Source organism: Durio zibethinus, chromosome 19 (assembly GCF_047325235.1).
Source record: "Durio zibethinus cultivar Kanyao isolate XHJ-2024 chromosome 19, ASM4732523v1, whole genome shotgun sequence".
Taxonomy (NCBI): Eukaryota; Viridiplantae; Streptophyta; class Magnoliopsida; order Malvales; family Malvaceae; genus Durio; species Durio zibethinus.
In genome coordinates this window covers 24,763,269-24,788,969 of record NC_143180.1, presented here as the reverse complement: position 1 = coordinate 24,788,969, position 25,701 = coordinate 24,763,269, and the positions used below count along the sequence as shown (strand labels likewise).

At 34.6% G+C, this 25,701-nt stretch overlaps 6 protein-coding genes across 6 annotated transcripts; all 6 read left to right on the top strand.

Annotated features, from left to right (window-relative positions):
- The first annotated feature begins 1,272 nt into the window (after window positions 1–1,272).
- LOC111309695 (cytochrome b-c1 complex subunit 8) lies at window positions 1,273–2,947 on the top strand. The gene is made up of 2 exons (XM_022908699.2): window positions 1,273–1,511; window positions 2,678–2,947. Exons 1-2 carry the CDS (start codon window positions 1,342–1,344, stop codon window positions 2,724–2,726), a joined length of 219 nt encoding a protein of 72 aa, XP_022764434.2. The 5' UTR covers window positions 1,273–1,341; the 3' UTR covers window positions 2,727–2,947.
- Window positions 2,948–3,974: 1,027 nt separating this feature from the next.
- Window positions 3,975–7,012, top strand: LOC111309694 (putative pentatricopeptide repeat-containing protein At1g16830). Its single transcript, XM_022908698.2, has 3 exons — window positions 3,975–6,312; window positions 6,442–6,592; window positions 6,681–7,012. Exon 1 carries the CDS (start codon window positions 4,249–4,251, stop codon window positions 6,208–6,210), a length of 1,962 nt encoding a protein of 653 aa, XP_022764433.2. The 5' UTR covers window positions 3,975–4,248; the 3' UTR covers window positions 6,211–6,312; window positions 6,442–6,592; window positions 6,681–7,012.
- A 557-nt stretch (window positions 7,013–7,569) lies between these two features.
- LOC111309693 (large ribosomal subunit protein uL16-like) lies at window positions 7,570–9,628 on the top strand. Its single transcript, XM_022908697.2, has 4 exons — window positions 7,570–7,619; window positions 8,176–8,677; window positions 8,954–9,035; window positions 9,345–9,628. The coding sequence occupies exons 1-4, from the start codon at window positions 7,610–7,612 to the stop codon at window positions 9,411–9,413; spliced, it is 663 nt and encodes a 220-aa protein (XP_022764432.1). The 5' UTR covers window positions 7,570–7,609; the 3' UTR covers window positions 9,414–9,628.
- A 1,711-nt stretch (window positions 9,629–11,339) lies between these two features.
- Window positions 11,340–14,683, top strand: LOC111310054 (import inner membrane translocase subunit). Its single transcript, XM_022909151.2, has 3 exons — window positions 11,340–12,112; window positions 12,758–13,030; window positions 14,216–14,683. Exons 1-3 carry the CDS (start codon window positions 11,537–11,539, stop codon window positions 14,483–14,485), a joined length of 1,119 nt encoding a protein of 372 aa, XP_022764886.2. The 5' UTR covers window positions 11,340–11,536; the 3' UTR covers window positions 14,486–14,683.
- Window positions 14,684–17,345: 2,662 nt separating this feature from the next.
- On the top strand, window positions 17,346–20,714 carry LOC111310053 (putative inactive receptor kinase At5g58300). The gene is made up of 2 exons (XM_022909150.2): window positions 17,346–18,905; window positions 19,900–20,714. The coding sequence occupies exons 1-2, from the start codon at window positions 17,615–17,617 to the stop codon at window positions 20,514–20,516; spliced, it is 1,908 nt and encodes a 635-aa protein (XP_022764885.2). The 5' UTR covers window positions 17,346–17,614; the 3' UTR covers window positions 20,517–20,714.
- A 1,543-nt stretch (window positions 20,715–22,257) lies between these two features.
- Window positions 22,258–24,309, top strand: LOC111309454 (thioredoxin H4-1-like). The gene is made up of 6 exons (XM_089748724.1): window positions 22,258–22,317; window positions 22,360–22,496; window positions 22,545–22,596; window positions 22,683–22,829; window positions 23,525–23,647; window positions 23,927–24,309. Exons 1-6 carry the CDS (start codon window positions 22,258–22,260, stop codon window positions 24,071–24,073), a joined length of 666 nt encoding a protein of 221 aa, XP_089604850.1. The 3' UTR covers window positions 24,074–24,309.
- The last annotated feature ends 1,392 nt before the right edge of the window (window positions 24,310–25,701 follow it).

Sequence of the window (25,701 nt, the reverse complement as noted above, 5' to 3'; positions counted from 1 at the left end):
CTCCACATACATGACAAGTAAACAATAACCACATAGCACACTCAGCATAATACAATGCACAAGAACCAATGACTTGGCAAAAAAAAAGTGTCCACAACAATAATAAAAAACAAAATAAAACCAGTTCATTCATGTATAGGCAGAAACAAAAGTGAATTCATGTATGGGTAGAAAAGGAAAAACTTAAATAAGTTATATTCATACCATAAAAAAGTATATAGTCCTTTTACCACTCGACACCTCTTTCTGTCCATTACTTGCTTAAACCCAAAGTAAACCTTAACACAATTACTTAATTTGATCCTACATTAATTGAAATTGTAAACCTTGAATCAAAATAACCTAAACCCTAAATTTTCTTTAAATCATGACAACATAACCTCTGATAATTCTAAACTCGAAATTGTAATGGCCAATCATGCCCTAAATTGCAAAATCCTAAATTTTCTTTCTAAAACGCAAAATCCCCCAACCCTAATTTTTATTGTTGCTGTTAAGCGAAAACCCACTTTTTAAAACCTCAAATCTAAATTTGTTTTCTATGAAGTAAAATCCTTAGATCTTAGGTGTATTATTTTCTAATTTGGCCATACCACTTGGTTTTTTATTTGCCATGTAAAAAAACCGTTTATGATGAGTTAAGCCACATCAAATAAAATGTTACGATTTTAATGGTATAGTGATCCAAAAAAATGCTTGTTCAAATGTTAGTGACTATATTAAAACTTTTAATAATTTAGTGAAGATTTTAAGATGATTGCAATAGTTAAATGATTAATTATGTAATTTATCCCAAATTTTAATAATTTTGACCTACAAAGGATTCTCTATGCTAGTAAAAAAAAGTAAAAATTTTGACTACTTTATTGTAAAAGTAACAAATGAACTTTTTAATTAAATTTATGATTGAAATTTAATAATTAAATTATAATTGAAATTTATTAAAATAAATATTTATCATTTATTTATCATATGTGATTATAAAAAAAATCATTTATCATTTAATTATTTTTTAATTATTTATTTTTTTATGTAGCATGATTTATATAGATATATATATATATTAAGATGAAGTAATTGTTTTATACAATTTTTTTCTAACAAGATCGGAGGAGCATAGATGTGCGTTTTGTTGTTCATTGATAGACGAGGATGACGTTCGAGCCCAAAGACACCAGGCCAAAGCCGAGGCTTTGTTTGGTTAATAACCCAAGTCAAGTCCAAGTCCAAGTGCTAGCACGGCTCTTCCCTAGAGTTTCCTTTGAGAATTGAATTTGTTTGGGCATCCAAATTAGATCATCGTCTTAGTCATTGAAAGAAAGAAAGAAAAGAAACGAGGGAATGGGGAAACAGCCGGTGAGGATGAAGGCGGTGGTGTACGCTTTGTCGCCGTTCCAGCAGAAGATAATGAGTGGGCTATGGAAGGATCTGCCTGACAAGATCAGCCACAAGGTCTCTGAGAATTGGATTAGTGCTACTCTCCTCCTCACCCCTCTTGTCGGAACCTACGCGTGCGCCCCTCTCCCCTTTCCTTTTCCCTTTTTTTTTTTTTTTTTTGTTCCTCTTCTCTATAAATACTGCTAGTACATTCTCCCCCCCCCCCCAATTTCTCTTAATTTTTTAGCTTAGGGTTTCTTCGAATTTTCAATTTACCTCTTTAATTTTGACGTAGGGTTTCATCACATCCGCTGTTTCTTTTCCGATTTCTCTTCATATTTTAGATCTATCTAATCTCGATAGATGCTTATGCTTATGCTATCTTTTATGTTATCTAATTAATTCCTCCGCTATTTCATTTGTTTCAAACACTAAATCCTTGATTTATTTAAATATTATAGCTCAAATAGCACCTAAATCAGTACAATGTTAAATCCCAAATAAATGAAGCCCAAAATCCCAACCTCATGCATGCCCATGGATCCTGACCGGCTAGATACTTTTGATTTTAGTGTTTTGTTGCTCGGTTTGCTTTCAAACGTTTGATTTGGACTTTATACAGGAAAGGAGTTCAGTTTCTGCCTAAGCTGATGAAATTTACACATAGTATTGAAACTTAGAAACATGCTTTTTTATACACCTAGCTTCCCTCCATTAACTACTTTTACATTCTTTAGCTGTAGGTCTTCTTCCCGAAGGAACTAGCAGAAAAAGGGAAAAGCAGTACATGGGACCATAGATATATTGTTATTTGGGTGCAACTAAAGCGTAATTGTAGCTAAGTCCTTGCTACTATTCGTAGTAAATGATTGTCTATTTTGAGTCGTTGATCCCTTGAAACATAGGAAAGAAGAAAGAAATAAGGATATATATGGTGTTGAGCCATTGTTTTCAGAGTGGAACAATAAGTTTCTAGTTAGTGAAGAATTCTGCAGACATGGGATGAGATCTTGTTATAGTTTGTTGGGACCTCTCCCCTTTTCTCCTGTGTCTTCTTGAGTAGAATGGAATGCAATGCTCTTGCCCATGCATGGAAACAGTTTCAACATCATTTGATTAGTGTTAGCTGCACGACTTTGAGAGTATTTTATGATGAATATTGAGCTCCATTGGAGCCTGCTCAAACAAACACAAAAGTATACATGCATAGAGTTCATATTTTATTAAGCACGTTGACTTAAATGCTTACATTATCTCCTTTGTTTTTTACGTACTACTAATTTTATGTAACTGGGCGCAGTTATGTTCAAAACTACAAAGAAAAGGAGAAGCTGGAACACAGGTATTGAAGCCAAGTCAGCGGGAAGTCTCCATTTTGTCGGAAGAACTCAGAGCTTTTTATAAGTTGATGCAACTTTATTAAGGTTGCGTGCAATGATGAGCCATGTTTTTTTGGTTGGTATTGACTTAGTCTTGAGTTGGTGTGTTATGGATATGTAATAATGAATTTGGAACATTGTCTTTCATTTAATCATTTTCGTTAGAAGAAATTTGTGGATTGCCTCTGCAATGTTGTGCATGCAAATGATCAGAGTGATGTGATGACTCTCACTTAGACTCCAGCCAAACTATCTAACAACTGACATTAGGGTAAATATATATATATATATATATATATATGTTTGTGAAAAATATAGAATTTTGTATTTCTTATGTAAATGGGTGAGAAAAAAAATTGATAAAATCGAAAATATTGATTCGAAAGAATAGTATTCAATTTGATTTAAATTAATTTTTTTATTTGATTTAAATATTAAATATATATTAAGTTTGAATTGAATTTTGAAATAAAAAAAATTGAATCGAATTAGTTTTTATATAGTTTTTAAATTTTTATAAAATACAAATAATTATTTTATATATCAATTTATTTAAATATATTAAAATTTTTATTAAAATAATATATAAAATTAAAAATATAAAAATTGATAAATAGAATCATTAAAATTTGGTTTGGATTAGTTTGGATCGGATTGATCTTTTAAAAGAAAATAGGTTGGAATTTGAATAAGATTATAAATGTTCATAATATTATATATTATCTTAAAAATTAAATTAAATCCGATTTAATTTGAATTATTATTATTTTTAATGCAAAGACTTTTTTTTTTTGGATAGAGGCTTAATATTCTCGATTTTTTAACATAAAATAAAATTATTAATGAAAATTTGTTGCTAGCATTAACAAAATATGTTATTTTTTTTATCTTTTGATCAAACCAACAAAATTTTAAGTACAATGGTAAATTTTGCAAATGCATTATGCAATATTTTATGTATGAAATAATTCAACTTTATTATTTTTGTTAAAAAATTCTATTAAATTTAAAATTTTAAAATACAAAGAAAAAATTTAATATTGACGCAAAATATAATGATATTTCCGAAAGTGAATAAAACTAACATATTTAAGTTTAGTAGATTTGTTCATAGGTCAAACAGCCATCAAACTCGGGTTTGACATTCAAAGTTACCAATGGAATCCAGCCCGAGCCGGCCTTGGCTCTTGAAGTAGTCTGCATCCACTAAACCATTTTGGGCCATCTTTTGCTAAACAATGGAGGAGAGGGCCGGAGTCCTCTTTTCAAATTTCTTCTCTCCAGGGTTTCGCAGTTGCAGTAATGTCTAAAACCCTTCCTGTGTCAGGAGCTTCAAGCTTCACTATATCATTATCACCTTTTCCATTTAAAAATATTATATTTTCCTCCCTATGTTACTGGAAAATTCCACAGCCCTCTCCATCTCCATCTCCGTTTTCTTTTTTCTTTTTTTATTTTGATTTTCCTATTTCAAAACTTTTAGCTTATAAATATGATATGGAGATACAATAGGGGCTTCCTCCATTCAACACCAAGAACCCTGATCCTCAAAGCATTGCCTTGCATGTCAGTTCACTGTTTTTCATCACCAGAGGTAAGTGCAGCCGACGAAAGTCAAAATTTGTCTTGGGAGAAGCGGAGACTTACTATTACTCCTCAGATTGTTCACTCGACTCTACTGAACTGCCCTTCTAATTTGATTGCTTTGAGCTTTTTCTTATGGTGTGCTAAGCAACCCAATTATTTTCATGATGTCCTAGCATTTGACTGTATGGTTAATGTTCTCGCTCAGTTAACTAAAAAGTATGTAACTGTGAGAAGAATTGTTGGGGAATTGGAAAATGTTGGTTGTGTGATAAAGCCACAAACTTTCTTGCTTTTATTGAGGATTTATTGGCGTGGTGGATTATATGGAATGGTTTTTGAGACTTTTGAAGAAATGACTACTTTTGGTTTTACTCCGAATACATTTGCTCGTAATGTAATCATGGATGTATTGTTTAAAATGGGGCACGTTGATGCAGCTATCAAATTTTTGAAAGAAACCCAGTTCCCGAATTTCTTGACTTTTAATATTGCTTTGTGTAATTTGTGCAAGTTGAGTGATTTGTCTAATATGAAGGATGTTAGCAGAAGAATGTTCCGGGAGGGTCATTATCCTAATGTTAAGACGTTGGAGATGATTTTGAATTGTTTCTGTAAAATGGGTAGGCTAGCAGAGGCATATCAAGTATTGTGTTTGATGATTACTCTGGGAATTTCTGTATCAGTAAATGTTTGGAGTATATTGATAGATGGGTTTTGTCGATTGCATCAACCTGGTATGGCAAATTGTTTGTTTAAAAAGATGCTTATGACTGGATGCTCTCCTAATGTAGTGATTTACACTAGTTTGATCAAGGGATTCTTGGATTCCCAAATGGTTAGTACTGCTTCTAGCATTCTAAATAGAATGGAATCTGATGGATATGCTCCTGACTTGGTTCTCTGTAATGTGTTAATAGACTGTTTATCTAAGATTGGGAAGTATGATGATGCATTTGGTATTTTTGTAAGTTTGTCGGAGAGGAAATTGATACCTGATTCTTATACATTTTGCTCTTTGTTATCCAACATATGCTTGTCTCGAAGGTTTTCTCTTTTACCTAAGATAGCTAGTGGAGTTGCAATAGAAGTGGACCTAGTAGTTTGTAATTCACTACTAAACTACTTTTGCAAGGCTGGCTATCCATTGCATGCTGTAGAGTTATATGATTACATGCTTGACAGAGGTTTTACACCTGATAAATATAGCTTTGTTGGATTACTTGGTGGACTGTGTGGAGCAAGAAGAATTGATGAAGCTGTTAATGTATATAAAGGAATAATAATGTATTGCCCTGGTGTTGATGCACATGTCCATACTATTATCATAGATAGGCTTATAAGAGTTGGTAAATATCACAGAGCCATCAAATTGTTTAGGAGGGCACTTGTAGAGAAATACCCTCTAGATGTTATATCATACAATGTTGCCATCTATGGACTTCTCAAGAGTGGAAGGATCAGAGAAGCTTTTACTTCGTACAGCCAGATGAAGGAAGATGGTGTTTTACCTAATTCATGGACATATAATTTGATTATCTCTGGTTTCTGCAAGGAAAGAGATATCAAAATGGTCAAACAGTTGATGCAAGAAATCAGTGAGGCAGGAGTTGAGTTGGACCATCATACAATGAACACTGTAACTAAACTACTATTCAATTCACATCCATATCCTTCAACCCTAAATCAATTAATTGAAATGTGGAATTCAGGTTTGATTCCTGATCAGGCAATGTATGCACAATTCTCCAAGGGGCTTGCATCTGGTGTAAACACAGGCCATGCTCAGCATTTGTTCTTAAAGGATAAACTATTGGTAGACTCATCTAGCTCTGATGACCTTCCTGATTTGGCTGCTTCTGTGGGCTGAGCTATTGTTGGTGAATAAGTCATTTCACATCTCAGAGCACGGAGCTGCTTCTATTCTCTGTAGTTGTGCATACCATCAGAATATATTCCTAACTACAAAGAGGTACAGCTGATAGCTCTTTCTGTATAATATAATATTCCTCCTGTCTGAATGGTTCATATAACCAGTGCGTTACTAACTTGATCAAGAAAACATTAGGAACCTTTCATAACAAGCAATTTTTTTTGGCAGGTTGAATTCCTGTAACATGGCAAGAAATGTGGTGTTAGAAGTTATAAGCTGTTGTTTGTGGGCTTACGTTTGATGAAGATGGTATGGTAGTGTTTTATACCGTCATCCAGAAACAAGGAAAACAGCAAGATGAAAAAAATCTCTGCAAGTGGTGAGCAAAAGAAGCATAAAAAACCATTTAAAAATTTCAGTAGTAATTATGATTCTCTGAAAGCCTTTATGTTTCCTTTCTATGTCAGGTACTGAATTTGTGAGTAGGCTGCCAAAACTCTGGTCTGGGGGTAACAATTGTTGTTATGTGAGGAAGGATGTAATCATCCAGCTGCATCATAAACATGGAAGAATGCAGAGAATAAGAAAGGGGCATGTATGAAGATGATAATGAATTCTCATCTTTGATAAATAGTAAATAATAATAAGTACCAATACTTGTGTTATGTTTTATTATCTTAAACTTGGAAGTTGAAAGATACATGCATGAACTCGCGTTGACTCGGGAGGATCAGTATGCAGGTTTGTAGTGCCCCTTTTCTTCTTTTATTCATATAAAAAAAATTAAATTCAAATTTATCTTTCCGCAATGGAACAGCATAAAGGAGATTTGAGGGAAATAAACAAAATCTGTGAACCAACAAAAAGAAAAGCAAAAGTATAGAAAAAGCCTTTAAAATAAAATAAAATAATCAAACTCTTATTGTTTTATTACAATTAATTAAATTTTAAAATATTTATTTTTATTAATTGAGTTTTTATTAGATGAAAATTAATTAATCTATAATATTTATTTTCATTTAGTTGATGGTTTAATTGAGTGAAAATAAATGTTTAAGAGTTAAATAGAATGAAAATAAATATTTGAAAGAATAGTTAATTGTAATAAAACAATTAGATATATATTGATTTATTTATTTTTATTTAAAAGGCTTTTTATGCTCTTAAATCGAAAGGAAAAAAAACAAAAACAAAAAAAAAAAGAAACATTCGGCAGAAGCTCGGAAAAGGATGATAGTTTGGGCTTGACTTGAATGAATTGGGGTGGGCCGAAGTAGAATTAACGATAGAGGCTTCAGCCCGTGAGTTGTTGAACTTGAAATCAATAAAAGGGGCTGTGCTAGGGTTTGGACGTTTGTTTCAATTCTCAAGTCTCATCTGGTCGAGTATCGAAGACATGGGCAGAAGTGAGTTCACTCTCTCTTTCTATCTTTCCTTTGCTCTCTGTTATAATTCTTGTTTGAAATCTTTACTGCTATAATCATTCTTACTTACGTTAGTGTTAATAATAACAATCTCGTCCATCGTTGAATATAGATGTTTTCCTTTCATTTTCGTTTCATCCTTTTTTTTTTTTTTTGCCTAATTAGTATTTACGACACGCTCGATCTTAACCAAAAAGAAATTTTTTTTTTGATATGTTTTACCCAGGAAATAAGTCAAAATTCAATTTTCACTTACCGTTGCGTATTATTTACATTGTTACAACAATCACCATGTCCATTTCTGGGTTGCTATTTGTAATTATTTATCTGTCATTTCTAACATACAGCTTATTCAAAATTCAATTATATTTTCTCTTCTTGTATACCTTAACTAATGTCATGGTTTCTATAAACTTCTCTTTCAAACTTATTTGTTTTATTTCATGGTTCTGTCATGCATTCTCTAAGAAGCTATTGTTGTGTTATGTTAACTTTGAGTGTCATGCACGTGCTGCTCTTCTAAACTTCTTCCTTATAGGACCTGCAAGGTGTTATCGCCAAATCAAGAACAAGCCGTACCCAAAATCTCGATTCTGCCGTGGTGTCCCTGATCCTAAGATCAGAATTTATGATGTTGGGATGAAGAAGAAGGGTGTCGATGAGTTTCCTTTCTGTGTCCATCTTGTCAGTTGGGAAAAGGAGAATGTCTCAAGTGAGGCATTGGAGGCTGCTCGAATTGCCTGCAACAAGTACATGGCTAAATTTGCTGGGAAGGATGCTTTCCATTTGAGAGTGAGGGTTCATCCCTTCCATGTTCTGCGGATCAACAAGATGCTTTCCTGTGCTGGTGCTGATAGGCTTCAGACTGGAATGAGGGGTGCTTTTGGGAAACCTCAAGGAACATGTGCAAGAGTCGACATTGGTCAGGTCCTGCTTTCTGTTCGTTGCAAGGACAGCAACAGCCATCATGCACAGGAGGCCCTTCGCCGCGCAAAGTTTAAGTTTCCTGGTCGTCAAAAGATTATTGTTAGCAGGAAGTGGTATGCATTTTTGTTTCTTGTTTCTTAGACATTGAATTGAAACTCCCCAATTTATGCTAGATAATAGAAATCATTAATCTCTTTTATTAGAAATCCTTTGAAAACTTTGTAAGAGCATAAATTTGTATTAGGTAACAGAAGGTCTGATGTTTGCACTAAGTTTTTCTTTCTTTTTTTTCTTTTTTAATATGTAACATATGCATAACATCAAGTCACCTATTTTCTTGAAATATGGTTTAAGATCATTTGTGATTTTGCTATAATTCTCATTGTCAGGGGATTTACCAAGTACGGCCGTGCTGATTATCTGAAGTGGAAGTCTGAGAACAGGATTGTTCCTGATGGTGTAAATGCAAAGGTAGCAATACTCTAGTGTGGTAGAATATTATCCCTTTCAAACAGTGTTTCTACCACTGGTTTATTCTCTTATATCTGTGTATTTAATTCATTATGCAACTTAGACTGAATTATGCACATGTTTTAGTGATATCTTCCTTGCCTTCATGGAGCTGAATAATTTCCCTTTTTTCTTAAACCCTCCTTGGTTACTGTTGTGTGTACTAAACTTTGAAATGCTATTTGCTTATGATCAAACTTACTTGTGGATTTGTCCCTTCATGGTTATTGGCTTTCTAAAGTTGAACTTGTGATTTATAAAAATGTGCAGCTTCTTGGATGTCATGGACCTTTGGCTAATCGTCAACCTGGAAGAGCTTTTCTACCTGCATCAACATAGACTCTTGTCTACCTATAAAATCTTGACGTGCTCTCCGAAAGCTTCTGTTGAACTCATTTTTAGTTTATTATTATAGTATGTTTTATTCTGTGTGTCTTTCCTCAGTTGAACAGATGTTGTTGAGGACCAGAATATTTGGTTTGTGAATTGTTACTCGCACCATGGTACTAAGTTTGTTATTGAATTGCAGTTTATTATCATTTCCACTTTGTTTCCTTGAGAAGCCTAATGTTTATAGTCTTTCATCTCATTTATTGTGTTTCAAACTAATGCAATGTGCCCTTTACCAATTGTTCAATTGACTAGGCAAGCTTAACGATTAGCTGAAAACGTAGAAATTTTTTGATTTTTCATTGATCTGGACTGCAGCCTGCAAGCCCTTCGAAGCCAATTTGTCTTGAGTTGAAATGAATCTCTTGGATTCTTTTGCTTGTCAGAAGTCTGACTAAAATTTGATACAGAATTTGTTGTTGACATCAAGAACATTTTCTTTTGGTACGGGGATTGGGGAGTTAAAATGTTAAAATGCCAAATTCAAGCCACTTTATTTATGTGTCGAAGACTAAAATTCTTTAATCAGCTTCTCAGCTCGCTTAAAAAGAAAAATTACTAAAAAAAAAAAAGAAAAACCGACCACGGTTAACTTGTCCATGGAGAACGAAAGCTATGAGTGATGCTATTTCCACTTCGACTTTTTCTCTTAAAATTCAACTATCATTAACATCTATAGTTTTTTTCTTCACACCCCAAATCAAAACATAAATTTAATAAAAAATTCAAACACCCACCTCTTTACACCCACTCTTTTTCAACCAAAAACCTTAAACCCTTTAGGGATTAAATCTCAAATCAAGTTCCAATCACTCATTTATTGTTAAATAGTTTAAAATCAAAGATAATTTTTTTTTTCGTGTGATTTTATGTTTAATTTCAAAAGATTTAAGATTTAAGTTTAAAAATACAATTTAAAATATGATTTGAGTATTTTAAAAATGAATTCTCAAAAATTGTTGAAGGTTTCAAGGAAATAGACATCTTGAAATTTCTTCAATACCAAAAATTTATTTTTGAAATTCCTTAAAAGCATCTAGACATCTAGTTTCAAAAATCTTTAAAAATTTTTGGAACTGTATTTTCAAAAATTTTCAATGATTTTTGGATATTCAAATTTAAAATTCTTAAAAAACTTTTTAAAATAATTTTTTTATACATAATAACTTTTAGACACCAAAAAATTCAAATAACTTTTCGATACATAAAAATTGACCTCATTATGCTATCAACAAATTGGTTAATCAGCCCATGAAAACTTTTGATCTTTTAGTCATTAGATACTATCTGTTCAATAACATTTATAATATTTTTATAATTCTTACATATTGGCATCTAAAAAAAAATGTTAAGTGTGAAAAAATGCTTGCACAAGTTGATTGCTACATCATAAGTGATGTAGTGTGATTGTCTTATCACATATGATGCAGTATCCATTTACACGATGTTTTTTTATAATTAACGATTTATTTTAGATAAATATTTGTTAGTAGTGGAAAAATATTACAAATATTATTGAATGATAATACAACCAAATGATTAGAGAATTCTATTGTCAGATTTAAACAAACCATGTGTCAAAGAGATCATTATAAATATGTTTGGAGATCGCAATAAATGATATTAGATATTTTCATGTCAAACATTAATTAAAAAATCATAAAAAAAATTAAAATAAAAAATTATTTTCGAAAATATATTTTCGAATAATTGTAATACTATTCAAAAATATATTTTGAATAATTAACATGCTTTTTAAAAATTCATTTTAAGAAAATTTTGGAAAATAAATTTTTTATAACTGGGATATAAAAGATAAAAAATTAATTAATTAATAAATATTTAAGTAATTTCATTAGAATTTTTTTTTTTTTTGGGAGTGAAAATAGCTGCACTCAAACCAAATTAGGGCAGGTGAATAAACAAAAATGAAAAAACAGAGAGTGATGATTCTTCTTCCCCAGTTTCCTTCTATACGTTTCAGTTTTTGATAATTGAATATGTGAAGTAAGCTTTCTTTTTGATTGTCGAGAGTTTGTGTGTCCTGTGAATCTAAAATTCTGAACCTGAAAATGTGGAAGCCCTCTTCTTCTTCTTCTTCTTCAAGACTTGTCGCTGCTTTCCTCAAACTTCATTTCAATCGTCATCAAGTCAACGCCTTTGGCATCCCTTCTTCTTCTTCTTCCTCTTCCAATGTTTTCCACCAACTCCCTTCAAATCCCACTTCCTCAAATGCGGGTCTTTCCCAGTTTCTGTTTCGCTCAACCCACCGCCAGCCTCTGACTACCTATTTGAGAAACCTTTACATTGCTAAACCCAACCTCTTTTCCCCTTCTGGGTTTAGGTTCTTTTCCTCTAAAACCTCTAATCCTGGTCAAAAATTCAATTTCAATGTCACCAAAAACTTTTTCCGCAACCCATCTAATGCCTTAACTTCCACTTTGTCGAGGTATCGCGAGGCTATTGGTTTGCAATTCGATGCCTTTTTCAAGAGGAATTACTTGTTTCTGCTTGGGGCTGGAGCAGTTTTCCTTTGTGCTTTACTCTGGAGGATTATGTTCGCTGTTGCTAACACTTTTGTTGGCCTCTCTGAAGGAATGGCAAAATATGGCTTTCTTGCTCTTTCCACTGCAATTGTTGCTTTCACTGTAAGTTGTTATCTTTCGCTTTGTCTGCTTTGGCTTTTAATTGGTTACTCATACAAGAACTGATACCATTAGCTTTTCTGTTCAGATTGATTGAGGTTGAAATTGAATCATTGACACCGCAATTGGATGTTTCTGCATGGACTTATGAAATGTTGTGAATTGAGTTGTTTATACATGCAAGACTAAATGCATATAAACTTTATATATGCAAACAGTAATTTTATAAGTTTGGATAAATGGTTTACTTTTATTTATTCAAAGAAGAGTTTTACAACTTCTGATGAGATACTCTGGATTTGGAGTTGTTATTCCGTTGTATTGCAAAGTAGCAATAATAGCATGAATCTTTACTTAATCATGAAATTTAGCCATTGAGCTGGTCTTAATTAGTTCGCTGCCATCTTATTGAATACTTTTGGTCCTTAGAAAAAGAAAAAAAAAAAAAAAAAACCTAAAAAGAAGAAAAAACTTTCAGTTCTCTTTGTAGACTAATGCATTTATATGCTCCACATGAACATTGCTTCTTTGAACTGCCCATAATTTATAATTATTTTGCTGTTTGTACGGATTGATGATTCTGGCATTTTATTGGAGAACAATGCCATCTTACGTCTTTCTGCTTCATGCTCGTTTCATTATCTTTAGGGCTTATATATTCGCTCAAGATTTACAATAAATCCTGACAAAGTTTATAGAATGGCCATGAGGAGGCTTAATACGGCTGCTGGGATTCTTGAGGTTATGGGTGCACCCCTTACTGGAACAGATTTAAGAGCTTATGTGATGTCTGGAGGTGGACTTACACTGAAAAACTTCAAGCCAAAGCTTAGGAGCAAGCGGTGTTTTCTTATCTTCCCCATCCAAGGTTCTGAGAGAAAGGGTTTAGTGAGTGTTGAAGTCAAAAAGAACAAGGGCGAGGTTTGTTTCTATACTTGCTAATCTTTATAATTTATTGGGCAAACTACACATTAACCCTTGTGGTGCGGGGAGAAACTACTCTCCCTTTCCCTTTAGACTGAGAGATGATGTGTAAAACTATGTAGTTTGCAGCATTGTTACATATTTTTGAAAATGAAAACACTATCCTTACTTTTACCTTGAAGAAATGTGAAAATATTATTCAAGTCATGGTTAAGATTTTATCTAACTCGTATACTTATTCGTGTTATTTGGTGATTTTATTAAAAATAAACTGTTAAGCCTTTTCTCTATGACCACAGAGTGCTAAAGAGTATATTTCGAAAGTTGTTTGATATTAACTGATTATAGTGTAATAACCTTTTTCTATTAACTCAACATATAATAGAGAAAACATCTTCTTGTGTTATCCAACAATGAGACAAAACTTCAATTTTTGAGTTAGTACCACATTTTGAGTGTGTGACCTTGTGAGTTTTCCGTGAAGGCCACACTGACTTATAAACTAAAAATATATACTTCTATTCATTATCCATTGGCCATGATTGGGCTTTTATTATTCTGTTTCTTCATCTTCTAGTCAATTTTGCAGTTTTGAGAGCTCAAATTGAATGTGCACTAAATCCAGTATATTTTACTCTATGTTAACGTTAGAACTCAAAACTGAAAGCACCAAGCTATTTTTTCATATGCCTCATTCTCAAATATTTCATTAATAAGTTATTTGTATGAAATATCTGGGATCTTATTTTTTGGATGAGAAAAGAACCCCCTGGAAATAGAATTCAAAGTCCTAAATCTACTAATTGAGAACATTTCTCTGTATGTCACCCAAATATTTAAGTCCAGATGTTTCTGTAGATAATTATGGGGAATCTCTTCTCTTTTCTTCTTATGAATGATAGAGAGGGAGTTGATGAAGGGGTTTCTCTCTGCCATTCTTTTTAGTAAATAAAATATTTGATGTCTAATGGACTCCGTTCCACATACCATTTCTTGGAAACATATAAAAGGTTTCTGTTATAGTTCCCTGGCTCCCCTTCTTTCTCTTGTGGCAAGTAGCCTTAAACACCACCCCACCCCGCCAAATACCAGGAAAAAAAGATTGATGGTATTTATTTATTATTGTAGAAGTATTGATGGTATATTCTTATATACCTGAGCGATTCTTATTTTCATTTGCAGTATAATATGAAACTATTAGCAGTAGACATTCCCATGGTATCAGGACCTGATCAGCGGCTATTCCTGATTGGTGATGAAGAAGAGTACAAGGTTGGTGGTGGATTAATCTCTGAGCTGAGAGATCCTGTAGTGAAAGCAATGGCTGCAACCAAGGAATTTGATGACCTTGACCAAATTGAGGAAGAAGAGGATGCTGAGCGAGAACTTCAAGAGGCTGAAAGAAAGCACCATGAAGAAATTGAAAAGCTTGAAAAAAGTGGCAATCAATGATTGTTTTCCAGATTTTGTTCATCCTCCTTTCTTTTGTTTACTGAAGTTTCTGAAAGTTTGTTTGATACTTTTTACAAAGCCAGATAAATTGAGTTGATAAGCAGTATAAGCTTGCGGCCGTTTTGTCTCCAAATATTTTAATGGTCTTGCAGTCAAATGGCCCTGTTGAAAGAATAAATATTACAACAATTGAAGTACCGTGCATAACATGACATACGGTTTTTGCCATGTTGAGAACATTCTTTCAGTCATCTACGATGCCCTGTTATCATGCCTTTTCCTTCAGTGACTCCTTGGACAGGCAACTATGAAAATTTGTTTGTTTTGAGGCTATTGCAGATGCAAGGAACTATTAGTTTTAGCTGGAGTGATACCATCCTCCCTATTGCTTCTTTCCTTCCAAGCGAGTTTCAGCACTGGGACTGCAAAATTTTTGCCCCTCAGGCCTCAGGGAGTGTTTGGCCCAATGGGTTCAAAGTCCCAGTCTCCTGTTGTTCTCTGAACTCGTGATTTTTGCAAAAAACTTACTCCAGCCCTCAGAAAGAGGGCAAGTAAAAGAGACGAGATCTCAGGTTTTATTATCATTGCCACGGAGAAAACATGTTATTTTTGGCACAGACCAATCTAATTCTGCAATCTTTCCAATGTTGGCAACTTTTTAAAGATAGACGTCCACCGAGGCATTAGACTTTATGTGCGGCCAATTTCAATCACCATCCATCCCTCTAGCTATTGCTGCAATACAAGCTGCTTATGAAATCCAGAAGCCAGCATAATCTTGTCATTTTCTGATGAGAGGAGAGAGGCCTGAGGGCGTCAATTATTATTTCATACACATTTATTGGATATGTGCCAGTGTTAAGTGCATTGTCATTATTGGTGATCTGATCTCGCTCTAAGAAACGATTGGCTGTCAATGCTAGTTTATGCATGTATTACTATTTACTACGCTGGATGAAATAACCTTGTTATGTTTTCCTAATGCAGGTATTGAACTAGCGGTGCATCTTTTCCTAATACACAAACTAAAGCAATGAATCATAAATTCTCGCAGATTCAGTCACTACCAGCACAGCTTAAGATGATGTTTTTGATGTTACTGTCAGATACTAAAGTAATTATTAAACGGGTGCTAGCGGTCAACTACCCTCTGCCAATTTACCCCATTTTAGGGTTCAGTCAGTCTTAAATTTGAATAGTTCTTTAATCCCCTGCCTGGATGCTGGTCATGCCCCGTTTATTACTCAGACGTAGGTAATGAATTTGGAAAATGACTCCTAACCAGAAAGAACTGTTGTTTACATCCAACTACCACCACAACCAATCTACCAAGCTCTGCACTGCCCTGTGCTTATACAAAACTTACAATGCTCTTTGTAAGGCCAAAGCTATTTCTTACAATTTACATTTAAAGACACGTGAGTTCAAGTATTGTCTCCTTCATGCTAAAGATAATTATTAGCATTGTTGTTGATTATCAAGTTAAGGTCTAAGACCTTATAATAAATTCTTCATGTTTTCAATTCATCACATCTTTTTTGCAGATGATTCAAATTCATAATAGTGTACTTGGAAGGACCATTATGGAGAATGGTTTACAGACATTGAAATGGAGTACCCCAAACATTTATAATTCAAATTTAAATGACATGGTTAAGTCTGCATGATTGGTTCTCTTTAGATCCATCAAAATAAAAACATTCACTTTAGCTTTTGTACGTGTAAAAGATGGAGCGAGAAGGAAACCACAACTTTTTGGGACTAGGGGCCCAGTGTAATGGCCTTGAAAACCTTCACCCCTTTTCTGGATTCTGCCTACAGCACCACCAAAAGGAAAAAAAACAAAGGAAGTCAAGGGATAAAAACTAGTTAAGCAGGGTTCTATTTGATCCCTATTTTTACTAGGCAAAACCTCTTTTTGTTGAAGTTTTAATGAATTTGCTCTCCAGCATTACAAATTAGTTCTACTAACCTGGCTATCATCTCAAAAGCTAGTAATAGACACCGCATCTAACTTGGATTTGGTGCTGCCAGCAGCTAATTCTGCCGCATTAATTTGGATATTAACATTAGTACTTTAATGTATGACAAATTCTGAGGCAAACTCTCAATTTTCTACACATTAGAGAGAGCATGATGCTTCTCAGGAAAAAAATGATTTCCCATTCAATAGGGAAATGAGGTAACAGATCTCGGGCTTACTACTCCAAAATGGTGATAATTGGTCAGGTAAATTGCGGTGATTAGAGATATATAATTCTTTTTCATATCAGGCCAAAATTTACTTAATGGAAGTATGCAATCTTTGTTGTAAACACTGTTACGAACTTGGAAAGATAGAGTCAAAGGAAAGGATCATAGCACTGAAAAATGTCCTGAATTGTTGTTTTTGTTTTCCACGCAGGAGAAAAGTTATTAGCAGCTAAAGTAGTGTTAATTATTATCCAACAATTTTCTGTACCTTCCAATAAGTTAGTGTTCTTTCCCATTGAGCTTACTTGTCCCATTTTTAATTGAGTTGTGCTCCCCACCAGAAATTTGCTCCTTAGCCCTTATTCTACTACCAATAGTCAAGGAAGCTAATTGCATACTAACTAATCAGAGATATTGCAAGAGTTGGTGACACCTATATTGCCGTAGTGCTAAAGAGATTACTTTTCATGTAACAAGGCCTTCTCTTTACCGAGCAAAGAATATTGCAACTTTTTCTTTTTCTTTATGTTGATGCTTTTTCTTTTTTTCCTTGGATTCTTTTCCTACCAATTTGCTTTTGATTATGAAAACCCCCCTTTTGTTTTTGTCTTTCAAACTCGTAAATGCATGTAAAGTTTTTAAATTTGGCCAACTCAATTTCCTTCTTAGAGCTTAGCGGTACTAACGCAAAAAAAGCCCATCTTTTATGACATTTTTTATAGAAAATTCAAACCTCAAATTATGCATAAACTACTATTTATGCTAACACTGTCAATGACTGCATAATTTGCTTTAAGCACCTTTAAGTTGACAGGACTGCATTATTTATACATGTTCAGTTCACTATGCTGCATCGTTTTCTACAGCTGAACCAGGAAAGCAGCAGAAACTACTCAAGTCAGACGGGCATAATTGCCGAATCTTCGTACTGAACAAATGTCCATGAAGTTCCAGCCCTTCCTTGCTTTGCTTACCTTGCTTTTCCTGCATAAATTTCCCCAGGTTGTAGCGGACCTGAATTCTGACAGGGAAGCCCTCCTTGCCTTTGCTGCCGCTGTCCCACATGCCCGAAAACTGAACTGGAAGAAAACTACCCCAGTTTGCACGTCCTGGGTTGGGGTAGCCTGTAATTTAAATGGAACCGGTGTGATTGCCATTCGTCTTCCAGGTATTGGACTTTCTGGTCCCATTCCGGTCAATACCATAGGAAAGCTTAATGCTCTCATGATCCTGAGCCTTCGATCCAACAACCTCAATGGAAATCTTCCTTCTGATATCCCTTCTATTCCTTCCCTCTGCTACCTATTCCTCCAACACAACAACTTCTCTAGTGTCTTCCCAACCTCTCTTTCCCCCAGGCTGAAAGTGCTAGATTTCTCGTACAACTCATTCACTGGAAACATTCCAACGACAGTTCAGAATTTGACACGACTCACTATTCTGAACCTCCAAAAAAACTACATATCAGGAGCCATCCCCGATCTCAATCTCCCAAGTCTCAAAGTTTTAAATTTCAGCTATAATAACTTGAATGGCTCTATTCCAAAATCCCTCAAAAGGTTTCCTTCATCATCATTTATTGGGAATCTGTTGTTATGTGGTTCTCCTCTAAAGCGTTGCTTCACAGTCTCCTCTTCACCTTCTCCTTCTTCTCCGTCTTACTTTCTAGGCCCACCAACAGTTTCTCATAGTCAACATGCTACTTTGAAAAACAAACTAGGTGCTGGCTCTATCATTGCAATAGTAATTGGGGGCTTAGCAATTCTGCTCCTGCTAGTAGTGATCTTTATACGCTGTTTGAAGAGGACAGATGGTGGGGGCAGCGGCATGATGAAGAAAACAATCTCTGGAGGTGGAAAGAGTGCGAAACCTAATGATTTTGGAAGTGGGGTACAGGAAGCTGAAAAGAACAAATTGTTCTTTTTTGAAGGATGCTCTTACAACTTTGATCTTGAGGATTTGTTGAAGGCTTCAGCCGAAGTTCTTGGTAAGGGAAGTTGTGGAACGACATATAAAGCTGCTTTGGAGGAGGGGACACAAGTGGTAGTGAAAAGATTGAAGGAAGTTGCAGTTGGGAAAAGGGAGTTTGAGCAGCAAATGGAAGTGCTAGAGAGGATCGGACGACATCCAAATGTTGTGCCACTCCGTGCTTATTACTATTCAAAGGATGAGAAGCTGTTGGTCTACAACTACATGCCAGCCGGTAGCCTGTTCTCGCTCTTGCATGGTATGCTTATCTCAACTCCATTGCAACATCATTCTCTGTTAGCGTCATAAGGCCCTATTAGTTTTGCTAAGTAGAATAAGAATGTAGTTTCTTTCCTTTTTGTCTTCTCTATTCATGCAACCTGAAAGAGAATTGCACTTTGAACAGTGCAAAGCGTAGCATTTAAGTGATTATTTTTCCCAAACTACGGTCTGTTGACATTAATCATTCCAAAAAGAACTTAATACCACAATTTTGTCAACATATCTGAACAAACAGGATGGCTTTGCCCTTCAGTAATTGCTTAATACATGCTAGGAAAGCATTTACTAGTAGTAGCTTGTAACTTATTTTTCAAAAGTACCTTTAATAGATGCAGGACTCCAAAAGAATGATCAAGTTGTTTAGTATGTAATGGAGCTGGTTGACATTTAAGCCCTCACAGATTGCAGAAGAAAATGAAATGCTCCACTTAGTTTCATAGAAAGTCTGAGTTTAAGAAATCTAAAGATTTTCTAGTAATAAATTGTTATCGAAAGACTGAGTTTACTTTTACTTAGTAAGAAATCTAAAGATTTTCTAGTAATAGATTGTTAGTTGGCCACCATAATTCTTGAATCAAGCTACCCATGCCAGTTCCACAAGAAAAATGTAATACATCATCCGGAACAGGAGCAATGTCTGAACATGTAATTAACATTTGTAAGTATTAGATGCAAATTCAACATTTAGGACTCATCACTTTGACCCACACCAGTATTTTCAGGGGACTTCTCATTTACTTGGAAAGTCTAAATACTCTACTGCAAAATGTCAACGTAGAAATGTTGTTTGTTGTATTGGTATCGATACACTGGCAGTAACAGGCTCGGATTTGTACCTTTGATTGTTATGTTAAATATATATATATAATCTGCTGCACTACAGACATGTTTCTTCAACATCGATTTTCCTTACACCATTATTTCAGATGTTAATCTTTCTTTCCTTATTAATCTGTTTCCAACAATGATAGGAAACAGGAATGCAGGAAGAACTCCATTGGACTGGGATTCAAGAATGAAGATCGCCCTCGGAACTGCTAGAGGAATTGCACACATTCATGCCGAGGGTGGTGGTAAATGCATCCATGGCAACATCAAGTCCTCGAATGTCCTCCTCAGCGATGAACTTGAGGGTTGTGTCTCTGATGCTGGATTGGTTCCTCTAATGAATGCCCCTGTAACCATGTCTCGCATCGTTGGGTACCGTGCTCCAGAGGTGATAGAAACACGCAAAGTAACTCAAAAGTCTGATGTTTACAGCTTCGGTGTGCTGCTCCTGGAAATGCTGACAGCGAAAGCTCCCCTCCAGCCATCAGGACATGATGATGTGGCTGATCTTCCAAGATGGGTCCGTTCTGTTGTGAGGGAGGAATGGACTGCTGAAGTCTTCGATGTGGAGCTGTTGAGATTCCAAAATTACCAAGAGGAGATGGTACAGATGCTTCAGATTGCGCTAGCATGTGTGGCAAAAACACCAGAAATGCGTCCAAAAATGGATGAAACTGTTAGAATGATAGAGGACATTCGACAATCTGAATCCAAGAACAGGACATCATCAGAGGCTGAATCAAACATCCAAACACCATGATTTGCATGCAACAAAATTTCTGCTCTTTGGACTCAAATGTTCAATCCCTTGGGATAATAAGCTACTTTTTCCTTTTTTTCTGGGAATTAACTATTTCCAAATTGTCATCACTTTGACTGACAAGCTTTGATCAATGCTCTGAACCCATGATCTTTTGATGAAAGTGTCATCCTCAATCAACTATAAATGTTTCCCTCATTGCAATACAGGATAATATGACCAAAAACTTAATCAATATGGAAAAGTGATATATAAGATCAAGAAAAATAGACTTTTTTGTAATTCCATGCCAAATTTAGCAGTTAGTTACAGGATTCCTTATAACTAATAATAAACAAACTCATTCTGTCAAAAATGGAACATGAAATGGCAAAGACTCAAGAGTTAGAGATAGAACATGATAGCATCTCAAATCCTATATTCTCGGTTACATCCATTGGTTCTTCTATTTCTCGATCCTCTAAATTCTTTTCGTTTTTTCCCCTCTTTTCCGTTTTCGTCAAGGAGGGCTGTAATCACATGATTTCATTGGAAATGCTTTGATTACAACAAAAATATCAAATCCAAAGTATCCCAAGGTAGATTTTTTTTTTTTGTCATTTATTGTTCTTCATACGATGATGATCAAATTTGTTGCAATTTTTTTATTTTATTTGTATCATAATTCTAAAGATTTCGCGCAAACATCTTGTTTTCCTTCCATTGCTATCCTTAAATCTCCATTGGAGAATGAAACTGAAATGAGAAGGATTAACAGCTTCCATTTACATTAGGCTTTTAAGGTGGCACATTCAATTTGCCTTGGATATGACACCATGTCTATGAAGAGAGACGACTCTAAATCAAATGTTTTTGAGAGAAAAGATAGGTAGAATAACCAATAGAGGAATCTTTTCCAGGGAATTTTAGTGCAGAATATATTAAGAGATTACGGGATTCTTTGAGCTTTGAAATCAAGAACGATAAAATTCAATCTTTTGCCTTTCCCTTCTTACATGTAGGATTCATTAGAACTTTTTCATAGCAGAGCTCCTCTTTTTCAGAAGTAAGTAAATAGTCCTGGCAATCTCATTTTATCATTTTTGCAGGGGCCTGCTGTAACTTCATCAACAGGGGTCAGTTGGGCAAATGGGACATCGTTGGACCAAGGTGAGCCGTTTAAAACAAGCTGATTACAATGCCAAAAACAATGCTTTTGATGTAAGTTTTAGTTGCCTTTTTCCTCGTTACATTTTTACAGATTACATCCACTTTTAAACGCTTCTAAATTTGAAATTCCTTTGAAAGAATGTTGCCTTCTCCCAATTCTTCTTTTTTTTCCTATTTTTGTTTCATTTGTTTGTTTGTTTTAATTAATATTCTTTTTACATGACCTGGATATGTAAAACTGATAACCATATTCACTTGATTCTCATAAAACTGCTGCCAACTCACTAACATTTCAAGAAGCAACAAAATTTGGTTGCACTTGCACATTAGAAAGTTTTTGCTTCTCCAAAAGACCTCTTCACCTCATTCAACTTTCTCTTGTTACTGACAACAAAAACATAACATGTTATGACATTATCACAGGCCATCACTTGTCATTCACAGAATTTCTTTACACGTGTTCCAGTCATTCTTATATACCAAGGCACCTATACTTTTAGCATGAAGCTGGTCACTTGTAATCCTTAATATTTTAGTAACTGCAGCAAGAGACTTGCAGAAGTTTAACAACAAATTAAAGCATTGTGTTTGTATGTTAAACAATCCCAAGTTCCCAAACAGCATCAGTCCTTGTCAAGTGCACCCTGCAAAAGTATATTGACAAATACCTTTAGAGACAGTCATTGCCTTACAGGTGCCTTCAGTTGACAGGAATGCCTTTGGTTTCTTAAAAGCATTGTTTCAAAGTGTACCAACCTATGTGTTTCTTTGTGAAAACAAGACTATTTCATTGTTGATGTCAACATCCATCAAAAGTGCTTCTCCTATATGGTATTCTCATTTCTGAGGTCTCAGGTTATTATGGTTTCTAATCTGAAGTTCCCCGGTTTCAGTTCTTAAGCAATATTTATATCTAATTGCAGTTAAAGATGTTAAAACATGCTTCTGATCATTGTTGATGGTAAATTTGCTGTATATATATTCCATAATCCATGTTAAATCACTTCTGGTACACAGTTCTTGCAGTTCTTCAAATGTCGTAAGGGAGATGTGAAAGATCATCAGGACCGACATGTGGAATTTGCCAGCAGAAACGTTCACCATATAACTACCATACAGAGCTGGGAGGAAAAACTAACAGAGGCAACCAGGGATGGAAAGATAGTAAGTCTATAATGCCTTCACATGTTCCACTGGTGGAAAACACGAAGACTTTGTCAGATGGAATTGCAAGTGCTAAATCATGATTTCTATGTCAATACAACATGTCTAAATTATGCAATTCAAGGAGAACAACATCTCAATATAAAAAAATATACTTGCTTTAGTACTATGTTTCACTCTTGGACAGATACAAAATGATTGATCATTGATATGCCTCAAGTGTCTTCATCTTTTCTTTTTATGTTATTTCTTTGAAGAGGCTTCTTGGCCTATTCCACTGCATTGAATAGATACTTCCATCTCAGAACATGTGCCACTAGCATGCCGATGATGATAAAAGATATACTTGCTTTCTTGTCACTTGCTTGATTCTACATTGTAAGTTCTCCAATGATTTGCATAGAAGTAAAATGGGTTGTTCATTGTCAATGGTATGGAATCCATCTGAAATTCCCCATCTTTAATTGAGCCATGAAACTTAAAGTGTGCAGGATGATTTTTCTATTGTATTTCACTTTTTGCTTTTGTCTGCTTCATTTCTTTCTCATTTCTTTAGGACCAAAATAACTTGTACAAGATAATGGTGAGCATTGGAGTTCTCATATGCGACTATTGCCATTTAAAGCCACTCGAATTTCTCACTTAATTCTGGTTTAATTTCTTACATTTGACATTTTCTCCAAACTTGCCAACAGCTTGTTGCAAATTTCAGTGCACCGTGGTCAGGTCCTTGTAGATCAATAGCACCAATCTACTGCGAGCTTGCAGATAAATATCCTTCTTTCATGTTTCTAACTGTGGATGTCGATGCGCTTGCAGTAAGTGAAAACACTTTTCTATCTTGATAAACCTCTCCAAAGAAGTAACTTTGGGCATAACATGACACTTCCCTTTATATGAAACGCCATTGTATTCCTTCAAATGCAAGAACAACTATATATGTCGTAATATTTTTGGACCCTGTACCTTAACCGTCACCATTCTAGAAGAAGAAATATATCAGTTAACCGGTCCTTCATTATATAAATCATTGTCTTGAATTGCTAGTTAATGCCTAAGAGATAACTTGATGACTTATGTTGTCTTACCTTATACAGGAGTTCAGTACTTCATGGGATATCAATGCTACTCCAACATTCTTTTTTCTTAAAGATGGAAGGCAGGTGGACAAATTTGTAGGTGCTGACAAGGTAGAACTCCCAAAGAAGATAGCAGCAGTTGCTAATCTCACAAGCAGGTTTTGAGTTGACAGCGTTTTCCATAACCCAATCATAGTTTTTTAGCAAGCTCTCACGTGTAATGTAATTACCGTTTCACCAGCACTTGCAATCGATGTCCTTTGTACAGAAAATTTTGAATTTTAAAGTGGAAAAATATAGGGAAAATGGTTTTCTCAAACAATAATATACAGAAATTAACATCTGCTCTCTGAAGAAACAGTTGGTAATGTGAAAGGAGGAAGGATATTTTGGAGTATCCTTCGGTCTGTCTGTCTGTCTGTCTGTGTCTATCATGTCCGCCTTAAACAGCCTTGACTGCCAATCAAAATAGTTACATGTGGATCAATTCACCGATTAATGAGAAACAAACTAATTTTGACATTAAAATGAAATTGTCAGGAGATTGGCAATACTGAATTTGAGCATAGCAATGCTTTGTTTCATTTCTCTATCAAAATGTGTTGCATCACATGTACAAAATACATAGTTCCTTTCTCTGTCCATGTCCCCTTCTTAATTCCCCCTTTATTCCAGTATCAAGCACAAACGGTAGGCTAACATAGAGCTCTTATATACTAATCATCTCAGAGTAAATTCAAAAGAGACAGAAACAGAGCTGCTAAAATTGAAATTAAGAATGCAATTTGGCTCTTGCTTGTCCTTGTGGCATCACTGATAAAAGTGGTTCCATTGAATCCTACGAAAAGATGACAGTATCTAAGTTATGTAGTCCAACTAGAATGTTAATGGTTGAAGCAACTAGGTATGGCATCTCTACTACAACTTTTGCAACTTGTTCTACCATTTTATCAACTTAGGTAACATGATGGATCTGTGTATGGTGATCCATATTGTTAGACAAACAACTTTTGTAGTAGTTAAATAAACTTTTGTATTTTGATGCCTATAAATTAATGAAATGAAGTTCGTGATCAGTATGAGCCAATTTATTGCAATTACCACATTAGTTTCGTCATTTTCTCCCTTGTTCTTCCTCTACTCTAAATCCTTCAATTAGTATCAGAGCTTCTATAAGGTCTTATAGGGCCTGTAAGCTATTGAAATTGAGTGAAAAGCCATCAAACATTTACCAACTAGCTTTTGTCAACTTTAAATGGCCTCAAGCAACTACTCCTTACATCCACCTTCTGGTTTTTCTAATTAGAACTATTAAATATGGGCTGTCAAAAAGAAATCATATTTGAGTGCTTTTGATTGTGGAAAGTGGTGAAAAATGAGAAAGAACCACCACAACTTCTTACAAATCCAATAATAACTCAAATGAAAAATTATAGTAAAGAAAAAACAAAGAGGTACAAGGCTAAAAGCCGTATTGAGTCATCAGTTTTCGATGATATATTCATCAGAATCATGACCTGTGATACTACAAAACAAGCTTCGAATATGCTTAAGGAAGAATTCTAAGGTAGTGACAAGACAAGACAAGTGCAAGTATTGAATTTTAGAAGAAAGTTTGAAGTCTTAAATATGAAGAAGTTTGAAAATTTAAAGGAGTACAATGACAGACTCATGAAGATAGTAAACAAAATTAGATTTCTTGGTGAGGAGCTGTTAGACAAAAGAATTATAAAAAAAAGTTTTTGTCAGCTTACCACAAAGGTTTGAGTAAAAAATTTCATCCCTTGAAGACT